The sequence below is a fragment of the Amphibalanus amphitrite genome, unplaced genomic scaffold (genome assembly GCF_019059575.1).
Source record: "Amphibalanus amphitrite isolate SeventyFive unplaced genomic scaffold, NRLGWU_Aamphi_draft 000058F_arrow, whole genome shotgun sequence".
Taxonomy (NCBI): domain Eukaryota; kingdom Metazoa; phylum Arthropoda; class Thecostraca; order Balanomorpha; family Balanidae; genus Amphibalanus; species Amphibalanus amphitrite.
Window position 1 is genome coordinate 375,179 of NW_024881554.1, and position 16,589 is coordinate 391,767.

Genomic DNA, 16,589 nt, shown 5'->3' on the forward strand with positions numbered 1-16,589 from the left:
TTGTTGTGTTAAATTCTTGCTGGCGTAACAGCTGCCTATGGTGTAAAGTAAGCCTTCGATTCACCTTGGCAGAAATAAAACAACCTCACAATCCACATACAAACGTTTGTGATCGGCCCTATTGTCTAACGATATTTGAAGCTTTATTGGTTGATTGAATTAAACTTGTTATGTCTTTTGCTTCTTGCATTACCGATACCAACAAGTTGAGTCCGGTCGCCATTTCTCCTCCCTCCCCGCCCGAAACTAACATAACTCCCTTCTCCTAACGCGCAGGTTCATCCTGGAGAAGTGCGACAACAAGCTGACGATCGAGAACAAGAAGAAGAAGGACATGATCGCCGAGCTGGTGAAGCGCGGCTACGACTCGGACCCGGTGAAGGCGTGGAAGGTGGCGCAACAGCAGCTGCTGGACGAGGAAGCCGCCGTAAGACGGGCGCGGCGGGGTATCTGAGGCGTGGACTGGGGCTGGGTGGACGGGCGGGTTCTTTGGAGAAGGTTGTGCAGGGCGAGGGTAGGGAGGAACTGGGAGGGAGGCTGATAGGTATCTGCCATCTGGGACAGGGATTGCGTGGGCGACCTGGATCACTGGCGCGTCCGAGCTAATGGGATTCGATGTGCTTATATGTGTTGGAAAAAGGTTGACTGTCAGCGTCTGAGCTAATGATATGCAATATGCTTATGTGTGTTGAAGAAAGGTTGACTGTCATGCCATGCTTAGTACTCTCTCAGATAGCTATAATACTGCAGACCATTCAGAGAGAGGGAGGGCATTGCACTATCTAATCAGACGTATGCTAGAGAAGGAAGAAAGGTAGGCGACGCGGACAGATATAAATAATCGTCAGAAAGGTCACATGTGACAGGAAAGACTGGAGGAAAGGGCACCTCGTAAATAACCGAACAACAACTGACATTCGTCGCTCTCATGATATGCTCAGAAATCGATTATATGATTATTATCAGCATAGTGCGAGCGCATGATTATCATCCAACACTGGCGGCACGGGTTGGGTAGCGGCGCGCGAACACGGCGCTGGTAATGGTCCGCGTTCGTCACATGACACCCAAGGCCGTATAAGAGGTCACACCCCACCATCAGCACCGAATATCTCCGCCGTGATGTATGCCGCCCGTCATCTCTCTCATTCTGCGCTCGCCGCAGACATTGGCGTTTTTTGTCGTTGTCGTTCCGTTATCTCCTTTCTTGGTTCTGTCATTATTACCCATTCGCTGTTTTTTCCTGCGCTTCTTTATTTGGCATGTGTCATCACACAATAGAGGTATGTGTGTTTCTGGTTAAGATGGATTAGTTCTAGAGCGGAGTTGGATGTGTCTGCCAGGCACTTACTTCGTCGTGAGAGATTGCTGACTTCTGACACAGGCACGCAAATGTAGTTTTGATTTCATTAATTATTTCATTAGATAAAGTTTCATTACACTAGGCTGCAACTTCATTGAATTAATTTCCGGCGTTATGCGGAAAGTTATTGAATTTAGCTTATTTAATGTAATCAGCCTTAGTTTCGGTCACACGGTTTGTGATGTGTGCGCTCCTTCTGTGTCCGCATCTGTTACAATGCCTCTATGACTGCCCGCTGAACGTTCTCACAGTGGTCTTTGACTCCCCACCCTCCACGACTCTCAGGACTCACACAGACTCTCCCCCTCCAGGACTCTCAGGACGCACGCAGACTCTGACTCTCTCCCCTCCCCTCCCAGGACTCTCAGGACTCACAGGAGGAGGAGGCAGCTGCGCCAGGCGCGCCCGACTTCGACTACCTGCTCGGCATGAACATGTGGATGCTGACTAAGGAGAAGAAGGACGAGCTGCTCAAGAAGCGAGACGAGAAGCTTCAGGAACTCAAGGTGCTCAAGTCCAAGTCGCCCTCAGACCTGTGGACCGAGGACCTGGACGCCTTCATCGAAGCGGTGAGTGGCACAGATGCGGTCTCGGGCGCCGGGATGGGGGTGGCTCGTGGGTGTCGTGGATCCTCGCGATTTTCGCCTGTTTTGTATCACTAGTTGTGCGTGTGTTCCGATTCGTGTTGTGTATGGTCTTACCATCCAGTTTTGAGTTTATTCTATCATAAGCTTATTATTGAATTTATTAAGGCTGGCAATGTAAACTAAGTATTGTTCATTCTGCTCAGCTTTCCCAGCAACGCGGCATGCCGTGAAAATTTAATTTGGCCCGGAATAATTTCCATAAATATTTCAGTGAACTGGCTTCTGCATCAACATTTTAAAGTGGTTGAATGTCAGAGCTCGGTTCACAAGATGTCACGCTTGAAGTTTATCTTGAACAATGAGCGTTTTAATATTGCATTGTTTCCTGTGGACTCTACCCAGATGTGATAGATTCACCATTTACAGCTGTGATATAGATATATAAACAAAGACATCATTCAGCCGGTGTGTCTCTATGTCTCCCGTTTGGTGTCGCCGGCTGGTCACTCGTTTTCGTTAGCCCTGACCGGCCGGCGGCGCGGGCGGCCGGACCGCCCGTTCCGGGAGCCGGGTCTTTTCTGTGCCGCGCGCCATCAATCTCTGGCCGCTGTTTTTCGCTCGGCGGGCGGAGGCCAGCATTGGCTCCAGACATAGCTATCTAGCAGCTTGATTAACACACGGCTAATGTGGGTGGGGATCCTGGGATAGTTCTCTTTCTCTCTCCCCATTCGTCCCTCCGCTCTCCTCTCTCTTTCGTTCGGGCTCACTTACTCATTAACCTTCGCCCCAGTGGGGGGGGGGGGGGCATATGTTGCCACCCTGTCGCGTTTTTTTTTTTTCGTATAAATAAAAAACCGCGGCGCGTAACGCCGCGCCGCTTGGGGTAGCTTTTGGTACATCAATTTTGGACAATGTGTAAAATTTTTGACCCCAGGTCATATCAGGTCAGGTCACCAGGTCAAGTTAACTGACCAAGCCTAAAAAAAAATTTGCAATCATGTCCAGCCTGCAGTGTTTGTCAGAGAGGTTTTAAACTTGGTGGATTACATGATGTTATGGGTGCCTACAATTTGTATATCTCGGATTTTTTATATGCGTGACCTAAGGTCAGGTCGGTGGCGTGACCTTTCCATTATAAGTCAATAGAGAAAAACGAAAATGCCTCTAGATCCGTGTGTACGCATAGGAACAGTCCAAATATTTCAGGATAACAATGATTTGGACCACCCGTGACGACCAAGGTGTCTTTTTTGCTGATAGCCTCTTGAAAGGTCATCCGAGGTCATTTGAGGCTACAAACAGTTTTTTGCCAATAACTCTCGATTGGAAAAAGATAGAACGCTGGGGTTGGCCTCATTGTGTTTGTCTTGCCGAGACGCATCGACTGATATGCAGCATGACCTTTTCCGGTCAGGTCATGACCTTGACCTGAGGTCAAATTTTGAAGTTGACCTTTCAAGGTCAAATTATAGTTCATTCGACGCGTCTCGGCGAGAGGAACACGATTCTCGCATTAGAAATGACCTAGCGTTTTTTAGTCAAAAGTTATTGTCGAAAAACACTTTTCTTAAAAACAGCTATTTTTGGAGTTTTTGCCCTTTGGAGGCTAAACCGTTGACCTGAGGTCATTTTTTTATAATGATCTATCAAAAGAAGAGTTCAAAAGCTATCGATTGCTTTTCCCAGCGTTTTTCTAGCTATCGTAGTTCCTGAGATAATGGCATGTTTTCTGAAAAATATAATGACAATTCGCAAATTTTGACCTTTGATGACCTCTGGTGACCCCAATATTGCTCTAAGATGAAAAATTACCGAAATACTTTCAAACGCACGCATCAAGAGCTATCGACTGCTTTTTACCGCGTCTTTCTAGCCCTCTTAGTTTTTGAGTTAGAGGTGGGTGGTAACATATGCCCCCCCCCCGCCCCCCCCCCCCCCCCAGGGCGAAGTTGGCGGAGACCGCCACTGGGGCGCGGGTTAACAGCTCTTACTCGTAGCCAATTTAGCTAAGGTCTGAAAAATTATTTTTGTCGCTTATCTCGGTCGCTATAAATGATGCATTGTTGCTCAATGGGTAAGTTGCAATAGGCAGTACCTATTGAAAAATACTCTGTGAATCGCGCTGCTCTAATAGCTTCCGCTGCGCTGTGGCGTCTTTGCTACATCGCTGACCTTCTTGTGACTTGTGACCTACGTGTGGTGCCTAAGTGGCACAATGCATAGTTCATCCTCGACTTAACTGACACTTCTTGTGATACCTGTGGGCACCCTCCGGCGTTTGGACGCCCAAGGTCGTCATAACCCAACACTGCGATCTCGCTGTGGCCTCTGTGTAACATCTCTGTGACCTCGCTCTGACCTCTGTGACCTCTATTTCAGCTGGACGCCCAGGAGCAGAAGGAGCGAGAGGACGATGATGCAGGTTCCAAGAAGGCCAAGGCGAAGGGCAAGGTGGCCGGCGCTTCCAGGAAGGTCAGTGACCGCGTGGGCTACAATGGTGCGGGCGGGAAAGGGAGGGGGAGGGGGGGGGTAAGGAACAGCGAGTGCCACTTACTCTCACCATTTTTGCATTTCTTCGCGCAATCGGAATGGAGGCACTCGCCTAATGCTACCTGAATGGGTGACATTTTCGGGAGCGCTAAGTCAATAATGCCGCCACTTGGGCACTTTTCGGAGATTCGCACACACAGTGGGCTGAGTTCTGTTGAGTGGAGCGCATTTCGCGTCAAAGGAGATGGAAATTCCGTCTCCGGGCCCCCGTTCGCCGGTTCTCGTCTTTGACAGAGATGGAATGGCAAAGGAAAGTCGCTGGCTAATAGTGGATGCGCATCGGATTTGCATTTCACAAGGTCTACAAAGCTCAAATTCAAAGGTCTGCACTTTATTGTGAGAGTGAAAGTTCAGGATAGGCACGGATCTCCCGGGCTCGTGGGCATCACGGCTATAAAAGTGCCGGCACGTTTGACCCGGGAAGTCTCATCTGTTTTCATTTCACTTGGTTCTTTGATGTCGGCATGCAAATAAATCCCAATAAACTGTCGGGGCCAAACCAACAACGTGACAGCGACAATCGGCTTAGCGCACTGTGTGCTGAAATATCCAATAGCGTCAGATTGGGCGGGTTTTATCGTTCCGCCGCCGCGGTGATAGGGGCTGAGGGACATCGCCAGTGGGCATGATTGGGGACCGGGCAGGGCTGCGAGAGTGAGCTGGGCTTCATAGGGGCTGACCTTGCTCTAAGGCTGAGGAGATTCGAAGGAGCTATTCCCGGCATAGGGCTTTTTTAGTTGTGTTAACATTTCTTATTTAGTTCTTTGACGAATTTCGTTATTAATCTTTTCTTTTAGTGTTATAGCTCTAACCTAATTCAGTTTATTAGCCGTTTTGAAAGAAAGCTATTTCCTAGTATTGATGTCGCCAATCACTGAGCTCTCGTCCCATGAATGCATCTGCCCCGAAGGACAGGAATAGCGCCGTTCGTTTCCGTTATGAGCACTCGAGAAGGCCCGAAAGTGAGACACGACCATTCCCGAGTGGCCCGGACGGAGGCTCGTAAAACAGCGAGCAGCTCAGCGTAAAACTGAAAACGGCCGCCCAATGTATACGACCGCTCAGTGCCGAGCGTCGGCCCGACCCGGCTCTGGTTTACGACCCGCATTGCTCTATCCGTCTCTCCGAGATTCGACACTGCGCCGGACAGCTAATATTGTCACTTGTTTTACAGTGGAGCTGTCAGCGTTCGGATCATGCTGACACACTCAGTGTAAAATCCGTCTTTCAGCTTGACTGCCTTGTCAGCGCTATTTGGGGTCCGTTTACGCGTGTCTGCTGGCCGAGATAGGAGCTGGGACGGCCGTTTGGGCCGTGGCCGCTACGTCTCCGACGAACAACCATAGCCCAACAGTGACCCTCTGGTCACATTTCTGGTGACTGACCCACGCCAGTCGTGACACCCGCCGTCATTGATACAATGTCGGCGTGTGAGCGCCCGTCGACATATATTCCCGTCGGTGACCTGCCCTTTTCACTTACAGACGGCCGTCGTCGAGTACCTGCCGTCGCCGTCTGCCCGCCGCGTGGCACCCGTCGTCACTGCCGACGTCAAGAAGCGACTCGAGGCCGCCCAGAACAAAAAGGACGGCGTCGTGCGTGGACGAAAGAGGGTGAGTGTTATAATGAGGTGGCGGCGCCCCAGGCACCGGCTTTGGTCTTATACCGGGGTCGCTGCGTGATGCAGCTGTATTGATCCTAACCTTGTCAAAATTGCAACTTGTTTTTCGTACATTATTTTACAATATTTTGTTGCATCCGGTCAAATCTGGAAGTAGGGCGGGTAGTAATTTTCAACGTGGCCGATAGGACCAACGTTCCTACTAATACGGCTCGTCATCGCTTGACAATATTCATTTTCACGATGTTGCAGCGGGCCACTTTTGGCGGTTAATGTTCTGCCGTAGAGGTGTTTTTCGCAAGTGTCACCTCTGGCATCTACTTACGTGGCCGCACGTAAGGCTAATGCCGTTATCATGTTGACAATCTTGTCAACTTGCTGGCTGATCGCAGTTGAAATTGTCACGTCACATTTTCGTGCGCAGCGTAACTGGCGTGGACCATTTGTGCGCTGTTTCCTTCTGCACGTAAATTTCCATCCATCTGACCCGATAAGTGGTGTTCCCGTTCTCTCTCTCTCTCTCTCTCTCTCTCTCTCTCTCTCTCTCTCTCTCTCTCTCTCTCTCTCTCTCTCTCTCTCTCCCCTTCCTCTACCCCTCTGTCCTCCCTGCGTGCGGCACTGGGCCGTGGGAGCCGTATGCGCCGCTGTCCCATCCGTCCTGGTGGCTATTGTTGTCCGTAAAGTGGTGACCGGGCCGCGGCCTCGCGTGGTCTCGCACCGGGGCTGAGCTGGGGCAGAGGGCCGGAGGGCAGCACTCGCAGCCTTCCGGCGGCGGCGCTTCCCGTTCCTGGTCTGTGACCTCATGAGGGTGGCAGAGGATGCCAGAGATCCGCGTGCCGCCGGGGGGGGGGGGGGGGGGGAGAGGACTGTCTGAAGTGGCGGGGAAACGGAGGAAACTTTGCAGTGAGACCGATAGTGGTTGATTTTTTTATGAGAGGGAGGGGAGACGTGGGAGGGATGAATTGAAGTTGCAGGTAATTGCCATTGCAACCTGCGTTTGTCGGCGCTAGTCAAACGTTTTTCGTTGCTACCATCATGTCTTATCGTTTTTGTCACATACAATTTTTAGCTAGCGTTAACTGCTATCCAAGTCACGAGTTCAGCTTCAGATCGCAAAACAAGTTTGGCTGAATCAAGGCTACAAATTGTATTATTTAGACGTATATGGAGAACTGATTCTAAGTCCGAAGCTCCCAATGGTTTCGCGTTTTTTCAGTTCACGTTCGTTCCTGAAAGATCATATTCTTCGTTCGGCAGCATTCACCCACAGAAATCACGACCGGCTTCGACTCGACGCCCCATCGAGCTACTTGGTGTAGGTGCTTCTGAGAGCCTTTCAAGCTCCACGTCTGTTCTCTATAGCCCTTTATGAAGTTGCCGGGAATCGAAATTGGTTCTGCAAAGTTGAGAGGCCGAATGATGAATTCAGTGCCCGCGGCCTGTCGGGAAGACCCTGTTGTCCCTTACCCGTCAGTCATCGCTATCGAAACTTTTCCAACCTTTTATCCAAATATGATGAAACAACGCTCCGGATCTGGGATGAATGTAGACGCATTGCGTGTATTTTTTGCATGGACTAAAATGCTTTGATTTAAGGATTAGTATTGTTCGTCGCTGAAACGTATTTCCTTACATCTGCTACGTAGTGGCAGGCTGTCCTTCATTAGCTTCGTTAGCCTGAATGGTGGTTTAATTTCATACCATTCTTAGTAAAATCAGGAAAACGGTGTCGTTAAGCATTTCGGACAGCCCTGGCTCTAGCTCCGATAGATTATTCTGACTCTTCGAACGAAATGGCCCGGTGGTTCAGACTTGGTCCGACTGGCCAGAGTGTAAGAGCGGAGGCGCCATGTATTACCCCAGGACATCTGTTCGGGGTGGGACAGCGCCGGACGCGTGACGCGGCGGGTCCCGTGGAGCGGCCTGCGCCGCGGCGGGTCGACCCGCTCCATTGTTAACCAGCTGTGTCGGGCGACCGCTGCGCTGACCTACCAACTCCCTTCAGCGGCACGGCGCGCAGGTGTGCTGGGCGTGGCAACTCTCACGGTCGAGCTCCTGTGTCTTTCTGAGGAGTTTTTGGGGGATAGTCACGTGCTCTGTCCCTCGCTCTTGTCTTCTTGATTTGGTTTGCTTTGATATGGCGCCCGCTGCCATGAGCACTGTTCTCTCGCTCTCTCTCTCTCTCTCTCTCTCTCTCTCTCTCTCTCTCTCTCTCTCTCTCTCTCTCTCTCTCTCTCTCTCTCTCTCTCCCTCCCTCTCCCTGTTTAGTTGCCGTCTCTAGCCCGTCTAACGACAGTCACAAGTCAAGTCCTGTCGCCGCCGGGTCGACGCCGAGCCGACCCAGTCGTCGACGACTCGACTGCGACCGTCGTGACCTTCGGGTCACTAGTTACGATCTGTCGGGTCACGTCGTCTGGGCTGTTTCTCAGTCGTTCTCCATCTTCCGGTCCCGCTCTGCCTCCGGGCTCGAGTCAACTGTCGGCCGTCCATTTCAGAGCCGGCGAAATTGTAGGGCGTTGAGTACGGAATCGTTTTAGCGCTCCAACGTCATAAGCCAGATGCTAAAACTCACAGATTTTAAACTCAACATGCAACTGAACCTGAGAACACACAGCTGTGTAAGTTGAACAATACCGTCTGGCGGTGAAGTTAGGCCTGTCGTACCGAGAAGTGTTTCTGGTCAGACGCTGCATTTGTTCCGTTCTTTTGCATAACAATGCACCTATCACGGTATCATCTCGTCGATTGCCACCTGGCCGTTCTCATGCTTCATGGCGTGGCTTAGACGCCTCAACATTGAGGGAAATTAATAGCGCCCTTTGTGTGGCTGGCAAAAGCCTGTTAGGACGGTAGCGTTGTGTGGTTATCCTGTCATCTTCCAGATGGGCTGTTGGATGTATGGGAGGCAACGGATGGTGTGAGAAAGGGAAATTGGCTTTTCAGTTTAGTGCGAAGGTAAAACCGATGCAATTTGCATTGGGTTGGATAGCAATTTGTCGTACTATTCACCAATTCCAGCGCATTTCGTGTTCATTTGACGTTTATTCGCCGGTTTTGCCGTGGTGCTCGGTCCTGTTTGTCCTGCTGTCGCAGCCCAAAGTGTCAATATTTCCACTGCGGCTCCAGGTGGCGTCATTCCGGGCTGATTCAGCGGCCACACTGTTTGTTCCTCGCTGTTTGGCCCTGTGTTTGGAGCCGCAAACCGTTCGTAACCAATGGTCCGTGCCAGCTCGCTGGCTGCGTTCGACTATTGTGTAGTTATGCATTTATTCATGTCAGTCGATTGTCTATTTGTATTTGTATTCTTGTCAAATGTTCTGTGTTATTTGGGTGATGGAGTCGGGACAATTGAGTTTCCTGCGTGTTTTACACACTGCACACATCAGCTGCTGGGCCGTGTGGAAACGCGGAGCGAGTACGATATGTACGAAAAGTCAGACATTGGTCGAAAAGTGCTGAGTGGAGTAGAAGCTTTAGTGACAGTGGATCGCTTATATCAATTCTCTCTCTTCAATAGAGGTTGAGTGAGTAAATCTTTGCATTATTAGAACCATTGATAATTGCTGTTTGAACAAATACTATGCTTCCAGAACCTAAAATAAAGCTGTGATTTCCCTTCTTTGAATGTCACTGGCCCGTTCTGTTTCCTGGTCTGATCCTCCTGTCTCCGCCTGACCCTCGTCTCGTACCTATTGACGGCAGCAGCTCTGTCCTGACATGTCACGTCAGGTCTTCGTGACCTCGTCAGTAGTGTGTGGATGGTGTACCGCGGGAGAAGTCTGATTAGCCGCGGTAATGCTGAGCAGCACGCAGCGGGCCGTCTGTCCTTCAGATGACATTGCCTTCGCTTCCCGTTTTCTTGCCTTTATAGAATGCCTAAGTTAACCCGCGAGTTGCTGGGGGGGGGGGGCGTTAAACGCCCCCACTTTTTTCGCCGGGCCATAGCATAAAAACGGCGCGCCGCAGGCGCGCCAAATTTTGGGTACCTGTAGGGAATTGATTGAAGTTTATTGTGACAAAGTTTCAAAAAAATCGGTCGGAAATTTTTTGAGATATTGAGGTTTTAGTGACGTCATGATTTCTGAGTTTTCGACCAAAAACGGCATATGTTCAAAAAATCATATAAAATCACAGAATAGACATACAGACATGCCGTAAATGCCATTAGACTGCCAATACCATGATCAATCAAATGGCTATCTTCGATTATTGATTATCGTTCCGCATTTTCCAAAATCTTGAACTGAATCTTGGCAATTTTTCGTGACTACTTCACGACCATGATACATGAATTTCTTAAATTGAACTTTTTAAGCCAAACACGTACACATATGATAAAATGAATGTCACCATAGTGTTCTACGCCCCAAATTACCTATAAAACATGTGTCACAGGCTGCGAATATCAGTTTTGATTTTCGGGGATATGTGCCTACCCGGTTGACCTGACCTTGACCCTGACCTATGCTTGACTGACCCCTATATGAAGCTGATACTCTTGGAGGCCTTATAAGATGGATTGCGCACCGTTTTGACAGAGTTTATGGCGAGAGGCGCCCATTGCGAAGTTCTGAAGTCCATGCTACTGAAAGCCCGATTTCAGGTGTTTGACCTGACCTTGACCCGACCTGTGACCTCAAAATTCAACTTTAAAGTACTCATCTGAAGCGTCTCGTTGCGCTCTTTCGTTTGCCGCCTCGTGCGTTTCGCTGCGCCTATTGGTTCTCGAGTTATCGGCTGGGGGCGTTTAACGCCCCCCCCCCCCCCCCAGCAAACGGTGGGTGGCGAAATGCCCCAGCAACTGCCGGGTTAACCTGAAATAAGGACGTCCAATATCCTTAACGTTTTGGTAATGTCGCTATATGATACATATAGCGAGGCATTCAAGAACAGCATCACCCTGCATCTTTTTCTTGTGTGTCAAATGATGTGCAACGAGAAGCAAGAAAATCACCAGATCGTCTTCAGTGGTCTTGTACTTTACCTTTGAAATTATACGGATCTGATGACGGAAGGGCATTTGATGTCAGTGGATATTTACTGTGCTCTCGGAATTGTGCTATTTTAATTGAATGAAAAAGAACTATGTTCAAGGCATTTGAGATCATCGGAGACCTTTTCACTTCAGTGACAACTGAACTTGGTCTTTAGCATTGTGACTGGGAGTAAAAGCATTGACTTGCTTTTGTTGAGCTTTGAATGACTTTTCCATTCGCTTAGGGCGACTGTATAACATATGAGGTCGGGAATTTGCTTTGTTAGGGATATCCCAATACTTGTAGACTATTAGGTATATTACTGTTAGTTCCCGATGTGAACGTTTAACATTATGTTCACGTAAATCCGCATTCTTAAATGCTAACCTAGAAAGACAAATCAACGTTAGTGAATGCGCTAGTCATATTGGTTCCCGAAAGCCTCTTGGCCGTGTATCCCTGAGACGCGGAGTGGCCATAATCCCTGCGCTGGTATACTGTGCCGCAAAACTGCCGTGCTCGGCGGGCCAGCCTACAAGTACAGGGCGGGCGCCCAGTCTGCCTACATGGAACTTTGAACAAGCATTTTGAGAATTCGTCGGACATCACCACCACTAATGCTTGAGTTTTAATCCAACTTCAGGCCTATTTGTTCTAACTTTGCGTTGCTCTTTCATCGCTGTTCAGATGTTTTGAATGTTAGTGGGCTGCGGCTGCCTACAGACTTTTCAATCTTTCACTGTTGGTTTTGCCTCGCCAAAGGCCAGTGATTCAACGGTGCAGGACAAAGATATCTGTTTGACGTCAATGCTGATTTATCGTATTGATGGTGGCGTCTGGCTTCGTGGAATTCTGAAAATTTGCCATCAACCGTTGCGTTCGGAATATGCAGTGTGCACAGCAATGTCGCCAATCCTAATGTAATTACGTGGCTTAGCAAGAACTAAGAGCACATTTGCGTCATTTCTTGTAACATACGTGAGTAGTTTTTAGTGGGACTCGCCGAATGATCCAGATGTCCTGGGTATCATGAATAACGATGCATAAATGAGTCGTGCTCCCTCGCACTGTGATTGCTCCAGTAAGCAGAAGAGCTGCAGTGTGCCGCGGTCACCTATGTTTTTCTCGGGGCAGTTCCGCCGACCGCGCCCCCGCTGGGGAGTCATTCCATCAGCGGCGTGGCGTCAGTCCAATCACGGCTAAACCGCAATCACCGCCGGCCGGCCGGCCGCAGAGCTGCCCTCTCCAGAGCAGGATCTGCGGCCGGGTGTGACGCGCGCGCCGGCTCGCCGGCCGTCTGACGGTGACGCTCCACTAATTGGTCCCGGTCCGGAGAGGCTAGCGCTGCCCCACTGGTCAGTCCCAGTTGACGACGTCACCCGATCCATGCATTGGTGTGGAGGTGGGGCAGACTTGTGCCGGGACCAAAAATCAAGATCCAGGATCCTCAAGGTCCCACGGCAAATTCAGTTTTTAGAATCCAAGGTTTCCAAGGTCCCATGGCAAATTCAATTTCTAGAATTCAAGGTTTCCAAGGTCCCACGGCAAATTCAATTTCTAGAATCCAAGGTTTCCAAGGTCCCACGGCAAATCCAATTTCTAGAATCCAAGGTTTTCAAGGTCCCACGGCAAATTCAATTTCTAGAATCCAAGGTTTCCAAGGTCCCATGGCAAGTATACATTGCAGGGTCCACAGTCCCCAAGGTCCCATGACAAGAATGCATTGCAGGATCCACAGTCCCTAGGGTCCCACGACAAGTGTGAATTTCAGGATCCACAGTCCCCAAGGTCCCATGACAAGTACACACTTCAGAGTTCAGGGTCCACAGTCCTCAAGGTCCCACGGCAAGAATACATCTCAGGATCCAAAATATTCAGGGTCCCACAACAAGAACTTAAACAAACTAACATTCTGATGAGCAGATTTACTTCTAAATATTCTGCCAACGGATGCCCAGCAACATTGAAAGGGGCAGAACCTATGCAAACCTGTGGACTGTGGTGGTTTTATCATTAACCAACATAGGTAAGGGGAGCTTCAACACAAGTTAAAAATGAATCATAATATCAATCTCTCCTTCTTTAACCTGACAAATTCATAAAAATATAGGTAGGTAATAGGTAGGCCTTGCAATTTGTATTGTCATGTACCTTTCAATTCAATCTTACCTGATCAGTAGGAATGTAGGATAGCACCTTATAGTCATTGAAGACAGACATTCAAGTATTCTTTCAGTCAATATCAAAAAACCAGAAATAAAGCTTACAGGCTTCATAAAAACGTAAAAGTTGAATTGGATAGGTATATGCTTTCGATTTTCTGCACATTCAGTTACATAATACCTAGGATAAAAACTCAAATATGTTCTAAGTCTTGTTTGCGCGAGCGCTCACAGAAAACTGATCGGCTAAGCCAATAGAATTAGAGTATCAGCGAGCGCAAACCTTACTTACTGTTCATTCACATTAGATTGAAGGCTCTGAACAAAATTCCATGTGACAATTTTTTCGTCAGACGGTTATTCGTCGGCAGATTTTCGTCTGACTTTTTCGTCTTGCATTTTTTCGTCTGTACGAATTGATTTGGTGCATTTTTCGTCTGAGTATTTTTCTGTCCGGCATTTTTTCGTCTGGACGAGGCGGAAAATGTCCTTATGTAAAAATGCGCGGACTTAAAGGGACCCTCCCACCTTCAAAAAAGTTAATGAATTGGCACGAAAGTGATGTCGCTCGGTTCAGAAAGAGCGAAAACGAATATCTACCAAATTTCATCGAAAAATATTCACCGGTTTTCAAGATATTAGACTTTTACTTTTGTTTACTTTTTGGGATCTCCGCTGTTCCTAGCGACTTTATTTGAAAGTGCGGCATTTGTTGCGCGCAAAGCAGCATATACCACCGCGTGCTTTCAAACGTTTTAGTAAAAGATTTAAAAATCGTTAGATCTCCGCTGACGTCACAAATTCTAAGGGGGCATACCAATGCACTAGCCCCTTAGAATCCGAAAACTGCAAGTTTGAAATTCCATATCTCCGAATTAAAGCATTTGTCGATGTTGTGAGTGCCCAAACCGGTATTTGCAGGCCATGGCCACCAATTTGGCTATCTCAACTCAAAACTAATGTTAAGGTGGGAGTGTCCCTTTAAATATGCACAGACGAAAAAATGCATAGACGAAGTCACGAAAGTCTGCGGACGAAAATCTGCAGACGAAAAATTGTCCGACGAAAACCTGCTAAACGAAAAAGTTGAACTGTCATGGAATCATTGCTTATATTGCTCATTGCTCAATGGTGATTTGATGAATTGCAAAACAAATAAGTTTGACACTTACTAGGTCAGTGGGTAGCTTCCAAATAGCTTCAAGCCCGGCATATCACAACCCAGAAAATATGTGAGGTGAGATTAGAAAAGAACTTTCCAAACCACCACTGTCAACTGTTTGACAGTTTCATAATCCATAACATTGATAATGTAAAAAGCTACCAGGTCTCTTGTTCCAGTTCTGCCTCACAGCCATGACAACGATTTGGCTCTATGTATATATGGCTACACAGTCTGGTTCGTTTTCTCTTCATGTATCTATCTTAGCCCCTTGCAGCTGGTCACTCAACCATAGATATTTATTGAAGTGCTTACAGACAAAACCTAGTGCAACTGCAGGGTCCTTGGTGGCCCATGTGCAACATAAACCTCATGGTCCAGCTTCCAGGATTCTTGAGGTCGAGATTCCAGGATATGGTCGAGTCAGCACAGTTAAATCAGGAATGTTTTGTAGACTGCCGCTATTATGCAACGAGTTTTTAGATGCGTGTCGTGATGTAGATGTTTGGAACTCTAAGCGCTGGCCAATTCAAGAGCTCTGTTCTGGCTTATGTCAACACTCGTAGTGTGTAGATGCTTTACCTTTACTGCTAAGATGTTTTGATACCTATTGTGTTTTTATCTCTGTTTTTATCTTTACAGTTGCACACTTTTTTCTTAACGTAACAGTCATTTAAGCGGTATTCGCTGGACTGTATTTTGTAAGTGCATGTTGTGTTTCAACTGACTTCATCTGTGATTGGGGGCATACCCTGTTGATGATCTACAAATAAACTAAACTAAACTAAACTTGGTCCCTCAGCAAAATGATGGTGTAGATCCAGACCGTTCTCCTAAGATCCCATGACAAATAATAAAACTGGGACTAAAGGTCTGCATTCTGCAGGGTCTTGCAGCATACCAAAATTTTGAGGTCCTGACCCCTGGGTTTCCATTGTTTCACGGCATATGAAATGTTGAGGTCCTGGGTTTCTACGGTCTCATGACACATGAAATGTTGATGTCCTAGGATTCCAGGGTCTCGCGGCATATGCAAATGTTGAGGTCCTGGGATTCCAAGGTCTCGCGGCATATGCAAATGTTGAGGTCCTGGGATTCCAAGGTCTCGCGACATATGCAAATGTTGAGGTCCTGGGATTCCAAGGTCTCGCGGCATATGGATGTTTTAAGGTCCTGGGTTTCCAAGGTCTCGCGACAAAAATGACAATGCAAGGTCCAGGATCCTTCAAGGTCCCAGACATTGGACTCTGCGAACCCTGGATCTCGGATCTTTTTGGGACCTTGGCACAAGTCTGGGTGGGTGTAAATCCGGGGTCCGCCACTCCGCTCTGGATGGTTCCGCCGCCACATCGCCGACCACTGGCTTTCAGTTCGGGCAGGGTCGGTTACGGTTGCAGTCGTGGCAGGTCAGATAGCGGAAACTTAAAACTGAAACGGACAGAAACACTTTAATGCCGCCAAAGTATTACCTGCGACAATTTCAGTCTCCGTCCACCGATGGAGTCACGTGTAATGCCGTGGTCTTCGACCCCGCAGCTGTCAGCTTTGTAGCACAGCTTGAACCGTGCCTTTTGTCGACGACATCCACGCTGCTTTTTACGTTAGCTGTCATAGCTCAGTGGATGATTCGGCCATGTGCCTCCTGAATGGCGCTGGTGATGGCCGGGCTGGGGCACTATCATGACCGCCTGCTCAACAGGCAACCCAATTACTCGTACGCGGTCACGTCCGGAGGGCTATGTTTTAGAGGTAATAGAATAGAGGGTGTCATATGAGCTTACGAGACAAATCGGCAAGCATAGAGGATTTGTATGCTCGCGGAATGATTTGCACGTTGCGAATTATGATGGCAACTGAGTTGTTGCATCCATGTATGCAACAACTCAGTTGCGATGCGTTCCAAGCTTTGATCATCCAATTAGCTGAGAGTCACCAAATAAACAAACCATTCCAATTCACCAAACGATTGATACCGAACTTGTGTGGTATTATTTCTTTACGGTCCCTGGCTTCGCTTGCTCAGCAAAGTCAGCGTAACACTGGGGCTAATACGCCAAATCAGACAGTTACAGTATGACACGCGGGATCTAGAGTTCTCGTTTACGTAGTAATTTGTCTTTGAGTAATTTGTCAGGTGTTCGCTGCAGCCATTAGCTCTGCGTGTTGTC

At 48.3% G+C, this 16,589-nt stretch overlaps 1 protein-coding gene across 2 annotated transcripts in view; it reads left to right on the forward strand.

Moving 5' to 3' along the window:
• Positions 1-16,589, forward strand: part of LOC122378342 (DNA topoisomerase 2-alpha-like) — a 140,254-nt gene that overhangs the window by 72,509 nt on the left and 51,156 nt on the right. For both annotated transcript variants that reach the window (XM_043359300.1, XM_043359301.1), the window contains exons 19-22: positions 277-427; positions 1,723-1,932; positions 4,330-4,422; positions 5,985-6,113. In XM_043359300.1, the coding sequence (XP_043215235.1) occupies positions 277-427; positions 1,723-1,932; positions 4,330-4,422; positions 5,985-6,113 (583 nt within the window). The remainder of the gene's footprint in view (positions 1-276; positions 428-1,722; positions 1,933-4,329; positions 4,423-5,984; positions 6,114-16,589) is intronic.